The sequence below is a fragment of the Brienomyrus brachyistius genome, chromosome 20 (genome assembly GCF_023856365.1).
Source record: "Brienomyrus brachyistius isolate T26 chromosome 20, BBRACH_0.4, whole genome shotgun sequence".
Lineage (NCBI taxonomy): Eukaryota > Metazoa > Chordata > Actinopteri > Osteoglossiformes > Mormyridae > Brienomyrus > Brienomyrus brachyistius.
In genome coordinates this window covers 18665531-18687746 of record NC_064552.1, presented here as the reverse complement: position 1 = coordinate 18687746, position 22216 = coordinate 18665531, and the positions used below count along the sequence as shown (strand labels likewise).

Below are 22216 nucleotides of genomic sequence, written 5' to 3'. Positions count from 1 at the left end.
AAAATGTTATTTTAATGTATTTTTTCCTTTTTTCCTCCTGTGGGCGCCATCATTCTGGGTTATTTTTCCCATTGGCTAATTGCGGCTGCGTGTCCCGATCATCTCACCCCACCGTTATTTGTCCAAGGATTCGCTGAAGGCCATGAGCTGCTCGTAGCTTCAATGTGATTCTTTGTCCGTTGGCTGAATTCTGCTTTAAAAAGGCAGCCACCCCCAAAACCCCTGATGAACAAAACAAACAAACTATACATTTACTTTGAGGAGTATAGAATAAATAAAAGGCATGTCTGCCATCCAGGAAGTTGCTGTAGTGTAGGTATTTGGGGGGGGGGCTGGGCCTGTGGCACATGGGGGGGAAGGTATATCCTGGCAGCATGCCCCCCCCGTCACACGACTCGCACACTATGGGCAAACTGCAGCCTAATTGCATGTCTGTGGACTGCAAGAAGAAACCTATGCGGGGAACATACGTAAGAAACTGGAGTGTGATCTAAACCCTCACACTGGAGGCGTGAGGAGACAGTGCTGGCCACTGCACCACTGCAACTCAGAATGACAAGCTTTCTGAAATTATCCACTAACTTCCAAGGAACTGCCTGATGTAGTTATCAAGACAGGAGCCTCAGTGTATTATGACACTGGAAAGAGATTGTGTGCTGTTCCTCACTTAGAGGCTCCGTCTCCTTCCGGTCCAGCACTAAAAAGTGAGAGGTGCGTCACAAAATATTAAACATTACCATTTACATAACCTTGTATATAATAAGCTTGTATATGATAAGTTATTTATCTGGAAATTTCTCTTAAAGGCAAAACACAGTTTTTCAGCACGAATTCTGTAATAGTTGGTGTTAACCCTAATAAGGTGGTATTAACCCAAATAAGGCCTCAGGGTCAATGAAGGTGAAACAGCCCAATGACATTAATATCCACATTTTGCCCTGGGTATGATATTCCTTTCTTATGTTGTCAGCATGAAATTACCACCAGTTTGAATGGCTAAAGACCCCCATATTTATATGCTGTATGTATTATGTAGCACCTGATTGAAGTTCACGTGTTAATGGCCATTAGGGGGCTTCCTGGGGAGCTGCGGGTGGTCTTTCGTAAAGACGTGGAAACCTTAGACCATTAGAATGACCTGACTGCAATCCTGGACACCTGGTGGCTCATTTGTCAAAGTTGTGTGCACACAAAAAGTCTACGGAATTGTGCGCTGGTGACCGCAAAATTTGTCAAACAAAGCTTAACTGGAAATATGTGTGTAGGTGTGGAAACTCTCATCCTTGTTATTTGGACCAGGGCAAGAATAACACCTGGGATTTTTACCATCCTCTGTACTTCTTTCTATAGGAACTGGTCTTCAGTACTATAAGATAACGTTAAACAGGTATGCAAACACATAAGTATGGTCAAGTAGGCACCCTGCCAGAACACCCTGAATGGTTTTGTGCATACTGGTTTTTTTTAATGGTGAAATTTATGCAAAGTTTGATGAATGAGGTCGCCGGTGCTTCTGTGATGCTCCAGTAGTGACCTTGGCATCTTCCTCTGCTCTCTGAACTGTCCTTCTCACTTTGCTTAGGGATGCGACACCTGGCACTTCATCGCTCTTGCAGTTTATATGCTTTTTATCTTAATTGTTCCCCAGTGGTCATGAGGAATAGGACATTTTATGCTGGATTTCCTGGTTGCTGTGAAGGTCAAACAAGCATTTTGCATTGTTCTTTCATTCTGTCTCACAGATGACAAAGGGGTTTTGATATCCGTCTCCTTTCAGTACACCGGCGAAATACGAGGCCGTGGAGGCTACAGTGTCAGTGCATCACGACTGATACGGGCTCTGATGGATATCAGTAAATATGTTATTATTTTAAGCAATTACTATTTTAAAATCGAATTCACTGTGGAGTTGAATTGTATTTCAATTATACATTTTGTACATAAATATGACCTGTTTTTTTATTCTGTCCATTTTGGTAATCTTTATTGAGCCAGTTCGCCTGGTAGCAGTGACACTCAGAAGGACACTTGTCAGCAACATTTTTAATATTCCTGTTTGTTTTTTGTGATTTGATTTGAATGTCTGAATTTTAAATTTTTTTTTTCTTTCGGTAGGAACAACTGCTAATTTTGTTTGATTTTCAGGGTTAGCTAATAAACTGCCTGCACGCTTTGGTGTTATCCACTGGGGGCACTGTCCCGTCATCCTGTCATCCCCGGTCAGTGTAGTACAGAGCCAGGCCTGAGCGGGTGATGCCTGGCATGCGCTCGGTATCCTAGAAACAGTGGGAGCTGGTGACTGCAGAATGGTTGCTAGGTAACCCACTGGTGCAAGGTGCCTGCAGTATTTGTCATTTGTCTTTTAATTAACGGCATTTTCATTCTGCCCGATGCCTTTACAAAAGTTATATTTATGGTGAGGAGAATGGGGGGGGGGGCGCTGAAGTCAGAACGAGCCCCTCGATTTTATAGTGAGAATGTTTCGATAAGCAAAGATAACAAAAGATGTCAAATAGCAGCGAACGGGTGACAATTTTTTTGTGTCGTTATTTATTTTTTTATTTTTAAAGTGAGGATTAAGCCATAAAAGCATTTAAGGATTAGGACTGTGTCCTGTGCTGTTTCCATTTTTGGAAATGTTGTTTAACTAAAAACACGTGTAATATTTTCTTTCTCTCCCGCTTGGGGGTGCCATTTTTAAAATCAACAAAAATATGTGTGTGTGTTTAATCTATGTAATTCATAGCAGCCTTCACATGCCTCTTTCTGTTAATAAGTTGAATTGGTCAGTTCAGATAAATGGGGACTCTTTCCTGATTTATTAAGAATCAAACGTTTAAAAGCAGTTTGTTAAGCGCTGTCTGATCGGTCGCAGTTTTCCTTCAGGTGGCTGGTGTGCTGGAGACGCTCCAGGTGTTTGGCCCAGAGCTGTGTCACCTACGTGACTTTCCGGAATGTCTTTTGTTCTTCTAAAGCCATTTCAGGAGACAATCTATGATTCACATATTTCACACTAAGGGATTAAATTTAAATTTTAATGACTGTGTGTGTGAGAGAGTGTGTGTGTTCATGGTCATGTATATATTACATTGTAGGGACCAAATGTCTCCACAGTGTGATAAAACCCTGTTATTTTGATGAGAGAAGGTCATGATATCATTTGCAAAACTAAATCTGTTGGCAAATGAAATATAATAAAGGAATCAATCACAAAAATACCCCAACTAACCATTTATGATCAAAAGCTACCCATAAGTATCCAGTACAAAATATACAATGGAGTACAGAAAACTTTTAAGTAGTAATTAACCAAATATTAGAAATAATGTAAGTCTGAAGACATTTAGTTTGTATAAATTTGACTGTGTTCAGACTTAAGAAAAATCAGTAGTAGCCATACATACGTGGCACTCCGTAGTCCTTCAGCGTAAGGACCAGTAATCCCTTCTCATTCACGAGGGTTAGGGCTGAAAGATCCATCCGAATGAGATGATTTGCAAATAAGACGATAATGTTTTCTTATTATCAGTTTCTAAACAAACAGTACTGTACACTTTGCATGTAAAATTACTTTGTCATTTCCTATCAAGACCTCTTCATATATTATATACAAACCACCTAAATTACACCGCTGTATGTACAACGCTACTGCTGTATGCTCTGGGATTAAGGGTTAAGAGGGTCATTGAAAGTAATTGTTGAAATTAAGGGTTTAACCATAGAAATTAATGGAGATTCTTCACAAACCTGGTGTGTGTGTGTGTGCGTGTGTGTGTGTGTGTATTATGTTTGTATTACATTGTGAGCACCAAATGTTGGTCCCCACAATGTCAAAATAACAGGTTTTTCTTACATTGTGGGGTACATTTTTCAGGTCCCAATAAAGATCTGTGAATGCAATCAAAAAAGTAAAAATTCCAAAAATCTTGTATTTAGTTTGGTTACTTGTGGTTAAGGTTAGGGCTCGGTAGGGCTTATGGTCGCCATGTTGGGATTAAAGTTTTCCCATAAAAATGAATGGAGAGTCCCGACAAAGATATAATTATAAACCTGTGTGTGTGTGTGTGTGTGTGTGTGTGTGGGGGGGGGGTGTTCCTCATCCAGGGTGTTCCTATGCCTTGTGCCGTAGGCTTGCAGTGGTTGAAAATGGGTGGATGCATGGGCTGTCTGGAAATGTTTAAAGAATCCATCGGAAATTATAGGTGCTATTATGACGATGAAGACTTTCAAAGTAATTGGCGGTTGGTAATGAGATTTCTTACAGGTGATAAACATGAAATCCATTTGTCTTATCCTCATTTCATGGTTTCCTTAACATAATTTTTGTTACCTTTAATTATAGAGTCAGACTTGATTGCAGGTGCGCAGTACATGAAATGGGGGGGAAAAAATAAAAGAAATTGCACCAGTGCCTTTCAGAGAATTCTGAGCAAGTTTAAAGCTGCGTCTGCTGAATGCGTAGGTGAGGAACTAATGTGTAAAGTATTGAGGGTTTTCAAAGCCTGCAGAAGGTATAGCCTGCTTTCTGGGCTGTTATTCAGGTAAAAAACAAGTAGGGTGAAGTATCTGAAATGTTCCTTAACAACAAAGGGAGGCTCCCAGAGGAAGCCTGAGCCAGTTTTAAATGAAAGGACAGAAGTCAGAGATGGGGATAAAAAGGGCGGCGTGCATTAGGAAGTCTGTGATCTCAGGGGGGGCCTCTCTAGAGATGCTTCCTTACAGAAGAAAGGAGAAGGGAAATTAGCTGTTTGGAAGGAGAGTATTTCATCCCTGAATTGTCTGTCTTTCTCACCTTTTGTGAAATCTGTATTTCATCCTCATTTTTAGTGCCTTTTAATTTGGTCTGTTATATATCTGGTCTCTACATCTCTTTTCCTGAATTGTCTCTGGAAATGCAAGAATTGGATCAATTTAGATGAGATTAATGGTGGCAGGCTGAAGCGGATTACTCAGAGAGTAATTTTCATGCAGTCCTATTTGTCTCTTTTATATATATTTATGTCCTAATCATCTTGCTAAATTAAGAGGTTCTCTTACATGGAGAAAATATGGGTGGCCCTACAAAACATATGTATGACTATATACAGTTTCGAAGGAAGTGGATTCTTTCTTGCAAATATTGATAGTAAGCGCTAATGCAATGTAATAATATTTTGATGCCATTGAAGAATTGCATTTACGTTACAGTATTGATATAGATGACGCGTTGTCGTGACTCTGTAATGTTTTGAGGTCATGTGACCTCATGTAAGTCTGTCTCCTTAAACCACAGATTTTTTTTTTGGCCCTAAAGATGGTGAGCAAGTTATTTTTGTTTTTACATGGACATCTTTAAAATCTGCTTGTTATATTTTAGCAATATAATGATGTCCATTTGGGAGCAGTTTGGTTGTTATCCTGCCCAGGTAGGGATAGTATGCAGCAGTCAGTTAGATGCTGGTAATCCAACCGCACAGTCAGCTGCAAAGTGATGTCATAGCTGTGGTTACCGGGGTTTTATATCAGGAATGTATTTTTAAACATTTGATCTTTTGTAGTTTAAGATGATGCACTGATACAGTTTCCTGGGCATTCCTGCATATAGTGCTATTCTGTCTTGAATTCTTTGAGATATAAAGTTTACTGTATCATTCATCATTGACTTTTCTACTTTTAACTTTGGAAAAGATGTCACTGCGAAAGTGATTTGGGTTCTGGTACAGTTACATTAACTAAAGGCTGCTGTTTCTTTAGTTTCACGTTGACAACGGATGTGTGATTCTATAATGCCGACCCAGAGAAGATGACCTGCACTTTCCTTTGGGATTAGGAGGTTTCTTCCTGTCCATTGGTGAGGATCCATTTGTCAACAGTATCCTACCAAAGTCCGTGTCTCTGGCTGCCATTCAGAAGGACCTATAGATAGACTAGCTAACTCTACCTTCCATATCCTTCATATTTCCATGTATCTCTTTGATATGGAATGTTTTTGCATTCTTCATGTTTGTGTTGTTATGGAAAACGTTCATGTCTTCGTAATTAGTAAGATGAGACACACCTTATGAGTTTAACAGGCAATCCAAATTGTGCCACCAGAAATGTGTGCTCTGGGTAATTGGCAGATGTTCAGGGCACAAGCGCTGTAACATGCATACAAGATCATGGTCAGTAGCTTTTGACAGATGGGGAAAAAAATACAGTAAATCAAACCGGTTCCAAAAACTTTAATGATGAACAAAACTTTGAGTCAGTGTGTAAACATGATTGACACAAGGTGAGGTCATATTTATTTTTAAACCTGCAACAATTTCAGACGAAATATATAGACTTGTTGTGCAAAAAATGCAGTCACAGTGGACTATACTGTATTCATTCTTTGTACTATTAGCTGAATAATCAAATCAAATTGTGTGAAATTGTGTGCAATAAGATTAAGATTAATATTTTTGCTTATCAGTATAAATATTTCTGTATATATTACTTGCCTTGCTAAGAAATAAAATGCACAGCAGTCTGTGTGCCTGGGAATATCTTAAATTTTTTGAGGAACTGCAAGTTTTGGAAATTTTGGGAAAATTTTGATCCGAAATGGGAATGTCCGGGATGTCCTGGGAATGTGAGATTAAAGTCAGCCACTATAAAGAGGATTTAACCTTGTTTGGTGTAGATGGCCATAAACTGTTAATCTTACTGTTTGGATGTTATTTTTTGTTCTCAGTGGTGTTGATCTGTGTCATTTTATAGAGATGGGTATAAAAATGAGTGATGTATAAAGATATCCCTGCTTCAGGGCCACGCCTTTTGTATTCTGGGTGTTGAATGACTGAGGTCACCAGGTTGTTAAGGGAAACCTGTTGAGTAAGACTAGAAGACTAGGACAAAGTTCACAGTGTGAATTTGCTCCCATCCTGAAATACAAAGTATCTCTCCATCCCTCCATTCCTCCATCCATCTATTGTAGATGATCTGTTACCTGGTAGCCTATGTACTGAAGCAGGGGACACCCTGGATGGGATGCCAGCACTGACGCACATTTACTCTGCAAACGTGCCTCTGAAGCTGTTTGCTGTCATCCTCCTGAATGAATTACCCCGCAGCCACCACTGCTCTCCTTCACGCTTCCACAGTGGTCAGCCTCAGACAGTGGTGGTGATCTGAATGCTCTCTCCTGCAGCCTGGCCTCTAGGCAGGGGGGCAGTGTATGGCTCTGCAGGTTACAGCGGTGTGCTTGTCATTGGAAGGTGGCCGCTTTACATCACAGGCTTGGCATTAGGCTGTCGGGTCTTTCAGCCCCTTAACCCCCATCATAATGTATTAAGTTTATTAACTATTAACATTTTTTTCTCCATTTAGTTTCTGGACTTCCATCCATTAGGAGGGAAACAACCATCACAGAACCCTAAATAACAAAATTATCATTGTCACCTCACCCTCCAAGGTTCAAATCCTACCCTCCTCCCCCTCACCCACTCTGTGGGTGTGGTTTTTGCATATCCTGCCCCCCACACACTCCTTCTGCATGTTCTCCCTGTGTTGCACGGATTTCTTGCGGGTTGCCTCCTTGCAGTCTGACTCAGGTCAGCCTTGACGTCTGCTCAGGTGACCTGGCCTTCTTCTTGTGTCCATGAGTGAGTATGAGCTCTGTGATGGACTGGAATCCTCTCCGGAATGTTCCCTGGCCTTGTAGGTTTGTGCTTCCTGCCTGACACCATGGCCCTGTTTAGCAGAGCCGGTTACAAAAGATGGATGGATGGACATTGCTGTTTTATTGAATATATCAAAAAGGCACTCAGGAAGTGTAATATATCCTCCTCCAAAACCTTGCGTACAGATGTACACCCAGAACAAATGTCATTCAATATGTTAGTTGTTTTTTTAGATTTCACCAAGGTTTTGGTACAAGTATATGTTTCTGCAGGCTGGAGTGCTGAGTATATCAGCGAGTTGGCGTGTCGATAGGTCTGTGGGCGTGTCGATAGGTCTTGAACCTTGTGAGTGTGGTGAACCGGGAGGAACCATGCATGTACCTTAATTTACACTTTCTGGATGTATGGCAGTAAATGTAAACAAGCATGGGACGCATCTTCTGCTGTATGAACAAGTATGAAACAGCCATTTCATTATAGATATGTGTTATGCCTGACCTATATGTCTGATGAATGTCAGATTTTTTTCTGAAATAATGACAGCATTTTTGGCCAATAGAAATAATCTTTTTGCATCCCTGCTCTATTGCACATGTCCACCATCCGATATGTCCTTCACTCCGTCCTACGGAGACTCATGTCTCTCTTGATATCAGTCACCTGAACTGAAACACCGTTCACCCGTTTTCTCGGGTTCTGGAGACACGTTCAGAGATGTCGCAGCGGATAATGTTGTGAATGACGCTCGGGTGGGCAGGAAGTGACATCGCATTTGCTGAGTGACGGCACGCAGCTTGAACAATGAAACTGCTCATTTTTATCCAAGCCTGGTCTGTCATGGACTGTGATTGGCTATAATTATATGGTTTATCTGCTTAATGCATAGTTATCGGTATGCTGAGAGATTTTTATAGGGAGTGTCCTGGCGAAATGGTATGAGATTTAGTGCAGTTGATATATTGGATTGGTGTTGGACTGAATATCAAGTGTGGTAATTTTTCATATGTTCATATGGTAAAGCTGTTAAATACTTAAAGGCTGTGAATTCATACTTTAAAATTACGTTATTTAAATGATTTTCCTGAATGCTGTGTTTTAATTATTAGTCAATTAGCCCCTCTCTTACTGTGCCCGTGTCAGTCCGGGGAGGAGTGTGTGTGTGTGTGTGTGTGTGTGTGTGTGTGTGTGTGTGTGTGTGTGTGTGTGGGTTTGTGCTTGTGTGCATGTGTCTCTGTGCGTGTTATCATGTGTGTGTCTGTGGGTGTGTGTGTGTGTCTGTGTGTATATGTGTGTGTGCGCGTGTGTATTGCATGCCAACACACCCTGCCTTTCACACCTCCTTGCTTGATCCCCTGGCCCTCACCTGACCCCCCCCCCCCCCATGACCTGGGAGGCATTTTGCCTTCCCTCTCTATGCTCAAACCCTGACCAGCAGCGTGGCCCCGCCCTGCTTCAGCCGGTATGTCCTCAAGGAAGCTCGCCTGTGTGATGAGCTGGGCAGATATGCCGTTCCTGCGGGCGGACCGAGCGACTTTTAAAGATTAAACCAAAAACTTTTTGGTTTCAGAGAAGCAGCATAAATTTTAAATGAATGTACCTGATACAGGAGCCTGCGGCTGTGCTGCCGATGGATCTGCGCTGTCTTGTGTTACGCCGGGCTGCTAGTCCTCTCCCTGAGACTAGCTGACCTTCTTTTTCATTTTTGGGATCCTCAGCATTTGTGTCGTCATCTTATGGGGGATTTTCCTGCAATTATCGAAAGTTAGGACAAAGTGATGCGATGCAGGCTGGTTGTCGTCGGGCCAGTTCATCTCTTAAGAAACAGGAGACGCAATGCATCATACAGGCTGTAACAACAGAGGTAATTCGAGAAGGTGGTTTGTGTTTCACCTGACTGCCTGCGGCTTTGCCAGTGCTCAGGGTTACGAGATGGGGCTTATTTTAATGTACGCGCAGTGCTAAGTACCATGTACCGTGGTAAGTAGGGTTGGGGGCCGTATATACGTTTTTTAATTCCTTGTACGTACAAGAAAACTATTCAGCGAGCGGCAGTGAATCGAGGCTGACAGTCGCCCAGCAGCAGTTATGGGTAAAGCTTCTCGCAATGTTTATTTGGGCTTTTAGCGCTTTGGCTGCAAAGAGAGCGTCTTTTAGGGACGGACATCGATTTCCGTGTTCAGCGGGATTAAGCGCAATCTGCCAGACGGAGTGTTGCATTAATATGAGATGTATTATTAGGTATGAGGTGCCGTTGAGGTTTTCTAACACGATGACTGGAATTTTCCAGACCTGTTGGTCTGATTCAGGTTATTTTTACTCAGCATGGTTAAGGTGGAGTAGAAAGAGAGGGAGGGAGGATGGGTGGATGGGGGTGGGGGGTCCGTGACTCGATTAAAGCCTCCACGCTACATATTCATGAAGCTGGTTGTGGAAGGCGAGTCGGATTTTAATAATTAGCTGTTTACGGACAAAATAAACACAGATACGTTTACGGATGATGGCTGAGGGTCCACACGGGGCGTGTCCTAATCTGGGTTTTTTTGCGCATTATGTAATAAAAGATAGCTGATAATTAGCATATTTAGAGATTAAATTTTGCATTTTACTGTACAGCCTAGGCATAACCAGTAAAAACAAGGTGTGAGGTGTTAAAAAGATGCGTGACTGTGGGAGATCAGTGGCTGCGTGTCGGTCCTTCAGGGTGGCCTGAGCTCCTGTTGGCATGACGACGCGGGACGGCTGCTGTCCTTCAGAAGTCACTGACGCCTCTCTATTCATTTACGTTATTACTTTCTGTTATTCTGGTAATTGAATCTAGTAATTATTTACCAGTTCCATAAGCTATAAACCTTTTTAATTAATTAGCGTAATAGTTAATTTATTTTAATTATGCAAAATGCATACTTGTAGGATAATCTGTCCAAGAATTGGGGTAAACAGCATATGTATTATGTGGATTCGTAATAATTAGGGCAACAGCAATTATTATTAATTAATAATATAACAACAACAACAACAACAATAATAATAATAATAATAATAATAATAATAATAATAAAATATTATTGTTCGTAATAATAATAATTAGTAATAAGAATTATTATCGTCATAATATGAAGAGTCAGGCAAGCCCCTGCCCAGCCTTGGAAAGCCTATTCGTAATGTACTGCTGGCTACTTGCATTTTGTGGAAATTTTCTGTGTTTGTTCACAGTTTCTTTGTTTGTTTATCACCCTTGAATGTCAGGCTGAAAAGTGATTCTTCTTTTCTGAGGAGAACTTGACTTTATAAATCACATAACACAGGCTGCTATTGTCAGCCACGATGCTCTGGCACAAAGTATGATGACTGAATGAATGAATGAATGTTCAATGGCATTCCTAAGATAGTTCCTTTATTCAGACTGCAACTTTGAATGTATAGGTGGAATTATAAAAAAGCATGATTGTCCATGCATCCGATTTCTGAGTCTGCTTAGCCAGTGGGGCGTGATTGTGCCCCTGAGCGCGCAGCAGCCGGCCTGCCGGTTCCGCCTTTCTATCAGCTTCTCACTGGCTTTAAATGGCACCATGCACTTTTAGTAAGTGGCTGTAATAATGCGGCCTCTATCTGCATGATGATCTGTGTTTTAAATGACTGCCGTCCACGTCATACACTTTATCCATTTATTCCTTTTTCGAACACTTGTACAGCACTAGGTTGTGGTGCATTGTTGGAGACGCACAATCATACGCACACACACACACACACACACACACACACACATGTCGGGTAAACATATCTTTATCTTTATGGGGACCGCTATGGGAAGAATGCTAAAGCTAACTATGACAACCTATGACCACCCTGCCCTAACCAATACCATAAGTAACCAAGCAAAATACAAGAGTGTTTGCATTTTTAGTTTTTCCATTGCAGTCACAGATTTTTTTTTAAACTGAGTTTCTCCTTATGGGGATCGAGAACGGTCAAAATAACTTTTTTTTTTATCATCATATTGTGGGGATATTTGGAGACCTGGGAGACGCATGACAGACACAGGTGTAAACGGTGAGGTGTCTCTGCCGTCTGCTTGTGGTCTGAACACTGAAGATGCATTTAAAACAAAGTGTGAACAGGCCCAGAATTATATAGTTAGGAAGTGAGTGTGTTACCATGTTAATGAAAGATGATTTCTTAAATTTCCTAGGAACTTGACTACCAGTTTGTATAAAATACCATAATGCAAAGACATACGCCGCGTTTCAAAGGGTGAATGGAAGCTGACACAATAACAGCTTGTTGCAGGTCCCACTGGAAAACGTCATGTTCAGTCACATTCAAGGATTTGGTCGCTGGCTGGAGCTTATCCTGCCTTTTTAAGATCATTTTCAGTGTGAGTTCACTCTCAGACACACCTGTCCTGGGAAAATCTGTCTGTCTGTGTGTCCCAACTTCAAAGCGTGCAACAAAAATGTTCTAGGCTGAAATTTGGTAGCTGACAAACATCGATATCCCTGTTTAATCAAACCCAGACGGGAGAGACGTGACGCTTTTTGAGACATCCTTTTTCATAATCCCTAGTCCCAATCTTTTAAATGCTTAGGAACAGAAGAAGAGACTGGGTATTTTGGGGAAGAATGAGACTATAGAAAAGAAGGATGTGGAAACAAATGAGTGTGAGAGGAATGTTGTGTCTTTAGAGGATTATTTCTGTTAGAGAGGAAGGAGTACTTTGGGGGAAGAGAATTAGCACACTATTGTTCAGCTTTCCTGCCTCACTGAACATTACAGGATGGTGCGGACAAAAATAATACAGGCATTCTTTCAGTGAATTAAATATGTTAATAAAGGGATTTGTACATTAGTTCATTTAAGGAGGTGATTTCTCACATCTTTCTTTACTTGGTAACCGAACTGATCTTTCAGCTCATCTTGTCACCCGGCTTCTCGGCTGTGCATTTTGCGTGCATTATTCTATAGCTATAATTCCATCTGGAGTGAATAATAATTATGAAGATACTAAAATGCTCAATTTCCCATGCATTGCATAGGTGGTCATGTACAGTTTTTGAAAAATTCAGTCATGTCACTTAACACTTTGATATTTTGCTTTGCTAAGCAGCTTTTGACTGTTTTGCCAATGCATAAATAAATTTTTTATGATATAATTTGAACAGAAGTAAGTATGGCGCAAACCAAATAAGTACAGTTCATCAGCAAATAATGCCAGCCATAAAAAAACAAATTCCACTGAAATTCATATTCTGGAATCATTCTTTCCCACCACTGGACGTTGGATCTAATTCCAGAACAATCCTGGAGGATCGAGGAGCAATAGCGACACTATCTGTGACCTCATGGATAGAAAAACCTCATTCTATTATTTAAAAACCGAGTCAATGGGAACATTTGTGGATTCTCACTATGGTTAAAAAAAATGAGGATCCTCTTCCAGGCAGATTTCTGAGTCCTCCTGAGCCACTGATTCCACAGCAGGCAGAGACAGAGTTTGTCGCCCCCCCCCCCCCCAATGGATACTTGCAGGTATAAATCTAGCATCAGTGATTGGTTTTGCTTGGTTTTCTTTACGTTCATTGCTTTTGCTTTTTTTGTATCTGGTTGAATTTACTGGTGCATTGATGTGCCTAGTCGCCCTTCTACAGCTGAATGTGTGCAGTGGGACAGTGAGACCCTGGCATCCTGCCACTGGTGCCTGTCCGGCACAGCACGGGGTCTCCTCTGTGATGTCGGCCAGCACAGTCGCTTAACGAGACCGTTAGGCTCCCCTTCTGTCATGAATTGCTGGAATCGCAGGAGACAGGAGATATGCAGAAGGTCCTAGTGCCCTAATGGGAGCAGACAGCCAGGCTGAGCCTGCAGTAAACCATATTTCAGTGGCTGTGTGCTCTTGTGCTTTTGCTGGGAGCTGTGGAATCCACTGGTCCTGGATTCTGCAGAAGAGGGTGGCTTGGGGGCCATGATGGCTCCACGGTTAGCACTGTAGCTGCACATCTCCGGTGTTTGAGGTTTGAATCCCCCTCCTGTTGATTGAAGTTCACATGTTTTGTCTGATTTCCTCACACTGGCCAGACACTTGCTTTTATGCTAATTCGTGTGAGCGTGTGCATGTACAGTATGTGACCTGTAATGGACTGGCATCCCATCCAGGCTGACCCTGCCTTGTGCCCTGTGCTGCCAGGGTTAGGGTCCAGGTCTCTCCAGTCACACTTACCAGGATAAGCAAGTTGGAAGTCAGACGACTAGACATTCGCTATTATTTGCTGTTGTCCAGTCTTTTCCATTTGTTTTAAATGTATGCATGGTAAAAACGGTGATGTCACCTGATGTTGCCAAGACTGCTGTACTGTGTAGTGCTGCCTCTGTCTCTGGCCTTCAGTAAGACTCCCCAGCCAGTGGGGTGGGGGTAATCGACATGGTCGTTATCTGAATTTATAATTATAATTTTATGTGCAGTGCTGATGTGGATAAATTAACAGGATGAAAGTTCATTATAAATTAATAGATTCTTTAATTAAATAATGCTTATTTTGTCTTTCTGGGGATTTTAATGCATTTAAAGTGCCTTGTTGAGCTCTCAGTGTTAGTGTAAGTTTTTTTTTTTTTTTGGAGGTTCGCCAGTGTATTAGTGACTTTTATCAAATGATCTGCTTCAGCCGGGTTAGAACTCATCTTGCTGAACGTGGCGTAGATAGGCTGACCACATTACCGTGGCACTGACGGCTGCAATCCTGGCTTCTCTCCGCAGATGTTAAGCACCCGGCCGTGACGATGCTCCTCGTGCTGATAATGGTGACGGACGTTTTTGGCGCGCGGGCCTGCACGGCCCCCAGTAACTGCTCCAGCATCTCCAAGGACTACTGCTACTCGGCCCGCATCCGCAGCACTGTGCTGCAGGGCCTGCCCTTTGGGGGGGTGCCCACTGTCCTCGCCCTGGACTTTATGTGCTTCCTGGTAAGCTGGGGGTAGGAGGGTGGGGCGGGGGGGGGCGCGCCAAGTTACCCTGTCACCAGAGGAACCACAGTACTGTTGCGGGATTTTAGCCAAGTTATTTTTTTTTTTTTAGTTTTGGTTCTCTGCTGGTCCTTCTTGCAAATTTTAAAGCAGGTGACATTAATAGACAGCTGGCATCAGATTGTCATGGTTGCAGTGTTCTGCTAATGCTCACAGAGTCATAAACCATAAAGCGGTGTTGTGTAAATAATGACAGTAAGCAGACTGATGCGTTGGTAACCTTACTGAGGTCTTTCTGGGTAAACAAGCAAAGCTCCATGCATAGCTATAAAATGGTAGCTGTAAAAATGTCATCAAGTATATTAAACCATTTTAGGCTTAGTTGGTTATGGATTTGGCGAGCAGCCACTTAACCCGTTAATGATTAAGCGACCATGCAGACGTACTTTTGTTGCAATGTCTCTTTTTTCCTGGTGGTTAGATTCCCCAAGGCTCCAAAAACTTTCAGCATTAAATACTAATAGTTTTAAGTAGTGAAACAGGATAAATGACAAACTTGGTGTCTGTTATTGTAAACAGGGCTAGATTTCATATTCTATAAGGTGAGGCTAAATTTGGATTAGCTGATTCGTTTCGTTAACTCCGAGATTGTCCTGCTTCCAGCTTACTACAGAACAAACTAATGGACAAATTAATAAGTGCGATGTAAGAGTCTTTCTTTTTGTAAATCCTGCCCATGAGATTTCAGTCATTTCAGTAACTGCGTGACACGCCTTGTCCCTAGGATGCCTTTAGGTGCTGCAGCACAAAAACATCAGGATTCAAAATTTTTATCCATCATGTTGAAGTAAGCAGCCAATCAGAGGGATGGGATTCTCATTTTACACTGGAAGAGCTGTTTTTAATGTAATCCCGCTGTGTTAATCCGGTGTTTGGGATCGTGCGTGATCTCACCGTTCACCTTGCTGCCCTTCAGGTCCTTCTCTTCGTGTTCTCCATCCTGCGGAAAGTGGCCTGGGATTATGGGCGCTTGGCGCTAGTGACAGACTCAGACAGGTAAGAGCACCGACCCTCGGACTTCACCATCTTAACAGTCCATCACAGTTTTCCTGTGAAGCTTCTGGCTTTAAAACTTCTTTTGGTTACTCTTCAATGCAGATTCACAGATGGTTGTGTTGATGGGTGGATGTGTGAATAATTCATATATACGTCTCCAGCAGGAAACCTTCACTGGAACTAATGTGTATTTTTCATTCTTGTTTTTCAGACCTAATGTCCTAAATGTCTGCTTTTAAACTGTTAGAAGTTGATTCGCCAGCCTTTATTTCTATGTTTTCTAGACTTTAATATATGCTAACGATAACCTCTTCAGTTTCCAGGTCCCTGTCTTTGCATTCCAAGGTCTTTTTGACTTGAATGCATAGAACGTGGAGTGAGTCTCTCTCCGCATCATAAATCTCAGTCTCCTTCTTGGTGCAGTGACAGTCACGACTATTCTGTCATTACTGTATGAATCCATCCATGTGAAACAGCTTCGCTGGAAGGTGAAGGATCCGTTCAGACTCCATGTAGACTCTGCATCAGGGTCGGCAGTGACCAGACCGCTAAAGCTCCCCCCGCCTTCACACTGCTTTTGTCTGCAGGGTTTGCAGTTTCAGCTTCGGCTTCATCGCCCTTCTTGCGAAAAGCTTTGAGGAGGTACAGGATAGAGGGTCTTGGTTCCTGAGTTCTGATAGAGACACACCAATGGCCTTTTCCTTATCTCATACTGCTGATATAGGATCTCTATGACAGTACTTGGGTTATTTGGCAGTATTGAGTGTTCCTCTGGTAAACTGGCTAATATAGGAAGAAATGAAGCATGCTTCGTATTATGGCATGGTGATGCCCCCTTGCTTCCCTGAGGCTTCAGGGTTGCGTCAAAGCTACCAAAGTGTTAGAGCCAATCAGAGCTTTGGCCCCTAGCATCCAAAGCTATCCAATGCAGGGTTGACCATGTGACTTCCAGGATTTCTTGGTCCTTCAGGTCTACAGCCAGCATTTGCTGTACAGGATCTAATGCTGCCATGTGGTGGTAGAATTGAAATAAAGTTCAGAAATAATATTTGCCACTTCGTTGATATATTATTCCTAATATTAATATTATATTATTCTGAAGAATGTTCTACAGAACACGTAATTCAGTCATCATAAAACAGATGGCATGCTTTGATATGGATATAGCACTTTCATTTGGTCTCTTGATTAACAGAATTAGCTTAAATAATTTTTGCATATTCCACTTAACTATGATATGATTTGCATAAGCATATAAATATCATTTATAAAAATGTACCATTATTCTTATTAACAGTAGACGGCACGGTCTGTAGGTTAACAGTCTTATCAGGTAAATATGTCTCTCATCCTTCACCTCCACAAATGGGCTGTTTTGCTGCTGAAATTCTGATGTTAGCGTACTGGACCCTAAGAGGGTACAGCTGTGTGTCTGAGTCCCCCCCCCCCCCCCCCCCCCCGTAATCTCTGTAATCTGCTTCCCATCTGCCCCCCTCTCCTCCCCTCCCCACACCCGTTCCTCTGTGAGGAGTTCATTGCTCTTCCTTCCTCGAGTCATTGTGTAAGCAGGGGGGTGGGAAGTGTGTGTGTGTGGGGGGGTGCTTCAGACTGCCCTTTCACGCCCCCCCCATGCCCTCTGAGGCCACTCTCAGCTGTCACTGCCCGCTCCACAATGAAGAGCACAGAGCCCCCTCTCTTCTAGGAGGCGATATCACAGATGGTCACCCTGTCGTGAGGCGATGGCTCCTTTGTGTCCCTGCACTGTTGTTCCCTCTCTGTCTTCCTCTCTCTCTCTCCCTCTCTCTTTCTCTCTGTCTCCCTCCCTCACGCTCTCTTTTTCTCTGGCAGGATGCGGAACGTGAATCACCATGGATACCTTGTCCAGTCGCTAAAATTCTTCTAACACAGAAATGGCTTATTGTCCACACTATAAATTCTTACACAGCTTAATATCTTGTGCTCCTTTTGGCTTCTCTTGGGGTCGTTTGTTTTTGCAAGGTGCTTATTAATGCACCACTAATAATGAGGAACTGTGATGTCACCTGAGAGGTGGTAAATTGCCATGCTTACTGAACACAATCATATTTGCACGTCATAGGTTGTTTACCATTTTGAAAATAACACATGATAGATTTGTTTAGTGACCACAAGCTAACTCATTATCGTATCCTGCTAATTTTATTTCTCGTTTTTCTTCTGAAGACTGAAGAAACTCTTCAGCGGCTCGGACGAGAGGGAATAGTATGTTTTGACTTTTGAATTTGTGTGTCTCCTGCTACGCCGGTTTCACTGTCCACTCTCGCTCAGTTTCCCTCTGGTGAATTAACGGTCCTTTTGTGTGGACCTGGGGTGTGACTGCGTGGTGGTGACTCTCTCACTGATTTCCCTCAACCTCTGAGCGCTTTGCCTGCAGTTCCTGCCATAGCGGTTGAATCCCATCAGGGATTTAAAGTGCGTTTCTGCTTTGGTGTTGCTTAAGATCCTTTCAGAGTCTGTTCTCTTTGCTGTGCATGCACCTTCTTACCTGTCTGATTTAACCAAAAACAGAACAAGTACAAAGGATTATGAAGCAGTAAACAGGTAACTGGCCGCTGATCTTGGTGTCCTCCTGTGATGCCCAGAGAGGCGCATAGCTCAGAGCTCTGCCCGGATCCCTATGAGATTGGCTGCCGCAGCCACTTGATTGGGCCTCGCTTCGTACCCCTGCAGAGTGCTGTGGGGTGGATACTTCTGCCCAAGCAGATATCTAACTCTCCAAAAATGAGTCATGCCTGCGAATGACATGGCTCTGATCCTAGGGGGTTCTGGGTGATCCACACTGGTGGTGTAGCTCTCCCTTTGGGGGGGGGGGGGGGAATGACATGGCCAGTGTGTCACTGGAAACTTTTTGCAGGTTTGTTACTTCCGGTACATCTGTAACTGCTACAAAATCAGAGTAGTTTCATGGGGGGAGGCATAGTTTGTCTGTGGATGGCCACTGGGGGGCGTATTTATCATTGTGATACTAATAGGTACAAACAAAATCAATCGTCCTTATTTACTGACGTGGCACATAACAAGCAGGGTATCTGTATTCAGCAAGAGGTTATCCTGATTCACTGTGAGTGATCGTGTTTTTAAATAGTCCTGAGAAGGCAGACGTACAATGTAGCGTTACGGCTGGGTGGTTTAGTAATGCAACAGCGTTTTGCTTAAACACCCCATCTAAACTTAAGTGGATGTGGAAATAGACATCCGGAGGTGCACTGCAGCCCAGCAATGGATGTCTTACTTTCATAATTAAAAAAAAAAATGTAAAAAAGTTTTTTATGCATTAGTACGTCATACTGGATAGGTTAGTGGAACTTTACTAGTTAACTGATAAAATGACAATAAAGTTACTGTAGTATATAAGAAAAGAATGATCAAATGGCTACTGTAAGAATTTGCATCTACTGACTGATTTTTTTTTAATGCTCTCTATTAATTTTTGTTTTCAGTTCCAATCAGAGTAATTACAAGTGATTGCAAGCTTAATAGCAAGCTTAATATTCTGATTCCTTAATGTCTATTCTCAGACAGTGAACTGACAACCTGATTGATCTTTAAAGCGAGGATTTTTTAAAATAGATTGATCTGAGAGCTGAGAAACCATGTTTTTTAAATCTTCAGACCTGGTGCTAATTACTTGCTGGTCCTGGTACAATACAGAGCCTGCTCCACATATAGGAGCTTTCCAGGAACCAGGACCCGTTTGTATTACTTGATAATTCCTTAGCAATTCCTGCGATTCCTGTAGAGGTCTGTGTGATTGCACTGTGACCCTGGGACTGCCATAGCTGTACGGGTGATGGGTGGATGGTCATGTGCAGAGCAATTAAGGTTTGAAAACGCCAGCTCCATGAAGATGCATACGTTAGAGCAGCAGATTGACAGGAGACCATTAAAGAGGCAACAACCTTTTTTTTTTTTTTTGTTTTGAACTGCAGCTCTACTTTAGGGGGTCTCTCTGCATGGTCCACTGACCGGCTTGCAGATGAATATCTGTGCTGCAGCGGACTAGGTGTCATGCTCACAATGCGTGTTAGGCTTCAGAATGCATACGTTAATTTGCATATATGTTAAACACCCATCTAAATCAGCCACCAGGGTGCCTACAGATCATCAGTCTATATATTTGCATCCTTGGCCAAAACCCCAGCAAAAGAACAAAATAAAAATCTGCTCCCAAAGCGAAGATTAACCTGACAGATTGTTCCAGAAAAGCTGCCCCAGGGCTGCAGTGGTGTTACAGCTGTACTGGGTTCTACGTGACACGCTGCCCATGTCTCCAGTTGTGATTGTAAATAGCAGAGCCGTTCCTTCCGTGCTGATGATGATAAACACATCTCTGCTGAGCTGCTTAATGTTGACTACCGCTGTCCTCTTCTGGTACCTCTGTTCCTTGGGGACATCCGAGCTGGGTGACTCTTAGCCACAGTAATTGGTCTGCTCTCAGTGGACTCCAGTACACGTGTAGCTCCCAGAGTCCTTGGCTCGCACATTACCCAGTTTTTTTGCTCATACATGGGTGAAAGTAAACCAGGTCTTCGTGGGGAGCATAGGGTGGCTTGCCGACGTCATTCTCAACAGCCAGAGGGCTTCAGCACCCAAAACAACTGTTTAAAGCAATTGTGCGTTGAACAGTGGAATTACTTGCACATTAGTCTTAGTGCAATATACTATTTTAATATGCAGGGAGAAGCAGGCATTGAGAGCAGGCCAGGATAATTGCTTCACACCTGAACTAACTTACAATGTTATTTTTGTTTTTCTCCTAGTGTGGCATCAGCCCTGCATTCGGAAACGCCCGATCGATATGAACGCCTCACCTCTGTTTCCAGCTCTGTTGACTTTGAGCAAAGAGACAACGTAAGCCAGTGAACAACAAAAAATGCATCTCTTGTCCCTGTGGGTCGGAATGGCCCTTCTCCCCCCCCCCCCCCCCCCCCCCAATTGCTCTGTCAGTGGGACCGGCACCACTTATACACAGGGACAGTACAGAGGAAAGCTCTCCAGTCAGTATCTGATCACTTTTGTTTGCAAAGTACTTCTGTTCCTTTTTTCTTCCCATCTCATGTGGATTATTTGGATAAGGATCTAGACAGTGGTGTATGGATAGGTATAGATATTATGCCAAGAGATCTTCTGTGTATTGATGTTCAGCAGGGTTAAAGGTGAACGTAGCGCACTATGGGTATTAATTATTAAAATGGAATGTGTAGAATTAAGGAGGCACGGCTAGTTCGTTAAGGACGAGGAAGCCGTCATTTAGTGTCGCTCATTTATACCTTTCCTGGAGAAACCTGCGTTAATTCAAACTGAAATTCCTTCTTCGCTTTTCTTGAATTCAGGGCTTCTGCTCTTGGCTGACCGCTATCTTTAGGATAAAGTAAGTATAAAGTCTAACATGATTTTGCTATGGAGTCTTGTGCCTGGTGTATGGTCGGGGGGGGGGGGGGGGGGCACTACAGATCCTTGGATGGCACCTTAACCAGCTCCCTGTAGCTTAATTAGATCAGTGTTTCTCAAACGGGTCCTCGGGGACCCCCAGGGGGTCCACGCTTTTGCTCCTGTTTTCAGATACTTTAAACCACGGGTGTCAATCTCCAGTCCTGGGGGGCTGGAGCCCTGCACATTTTTGAGTTTCCCCTCATTTAACACACCTGATTCAACTCCTTGTGCTAATTACCACTCTTGAGCTGAATCATGTGTGGTGGAACAGGGAAAGAACTAAGCTACACAGGCCTCCAGACCCTCAGGACTGCAGTTTGACACCTCAGCGTTAGATCGTCTGAGGAAGCAAAAATGTGGCCCCTCTGGGGGTCCCCGTGGGCTGGGATGAGATGATTGGATAGTAGCAAGTGAGTCAGTGTCCACGGTGCCTCCTAGTGGGCAGTATGGATGCATCCTAGCTGGACATACTGTATACTGTAGCGAGGAGAACCTTGGGGAAGGCATTCTCCCATGAGCCACTGATCTTTCTCCTCCATAGAGATGAGGAGATCCGAGAGAAATGCGGCGAGGACGCGGTCCACTACCTTTCCTTCCAAAGGCACATCATCGGGCTGCTGGTGGTGGTGGGGGTGCTCTCCGTGGGGATTGTCCTTCCCGTCAACTTCTCCGGAGATCTGCTGGGTAAGAGCGGTCGGGGTATGCAGTGCTGCCTTCGCCCGCTTCCCCCGGGAGCCTTTGGCACCGATGATGGATGGCTGAACATGCTTTCTGGGCCAAGAACAGCCACACCTGACTGTGCTGGGATTTCACTCAGCCTTTGACTACAGTTTACTTTTCGTAAATACCTTTTTCATTTCTGGGCACCCTTGGCTTGGAGTGGAGGAATATTTATGTTTACACCATGTGCCAGTTCTGCATTAATTCCTGCAAGACGTCATTGCTTATATAACGACCCCTAGCGTCCCTCGACTCAGAAATATTCAGCCCCCTCCTGATTTCCTCCTGAACCCAGCTTGTGCTGTCTTCGGCAGTCCCCTCCAGGTTTTTCGAGTGCTTGCGTCAATCTCCTGTTGGCTTATGTAAAGTTCTCCGGTCCGTAATGGGAT

At 43.1% G+C, this 22216-nt stretch overlaps 1 protein-coding gene across 9 annotated transcripts in view; it reads left to right on the top strand.

Moving 5' to 3' along the window:
* Window positions 1-22216, top strand: part of LOC125715372 (CSC1-like protein 2) — a 49806-nt gene that overhangs the window by 4301 nt on the left and 23289 nt on the right. For 4 of the 9 annotated variants that reach the window (XM_048986778.1, XM_048986777.1, XM_048986776.1 and 1 more), the window contains exons 2-7: window positions 14374-14579; window positions 15556-15635; window positions 17838-17876; window positions 20435-20525; window positions 21008-21045; window positions 21649-21791. In XM_048986778.1, coding sequence (XP_048842735.1) covers window positions 14397-14579; window positions 15556-15635; window positions 17838-17876; window positions 20435-20525; window positions 21008-21045; window positions 21649-21791 — 574 coding nt within the window. In that variant the 5' untranslated portion in view covers window positions 14374-14396. Of the gene's footprint in view, window positions 1-378; window positions 1854-9107; window positions 9487-9526; window positions 9603-14373; window positions 14580-15555; window positions 15636-17837; window positions 17877-20434; window positions 20526-21007; window positions 21046-21648; window positions 21792-22216 lie in introns of those variants that run through there. The other 5 variants (XM_048986770.1, XM_048986769.1, XM_048986774.1 and 2 more) reach the window with 5 other exon arrangements.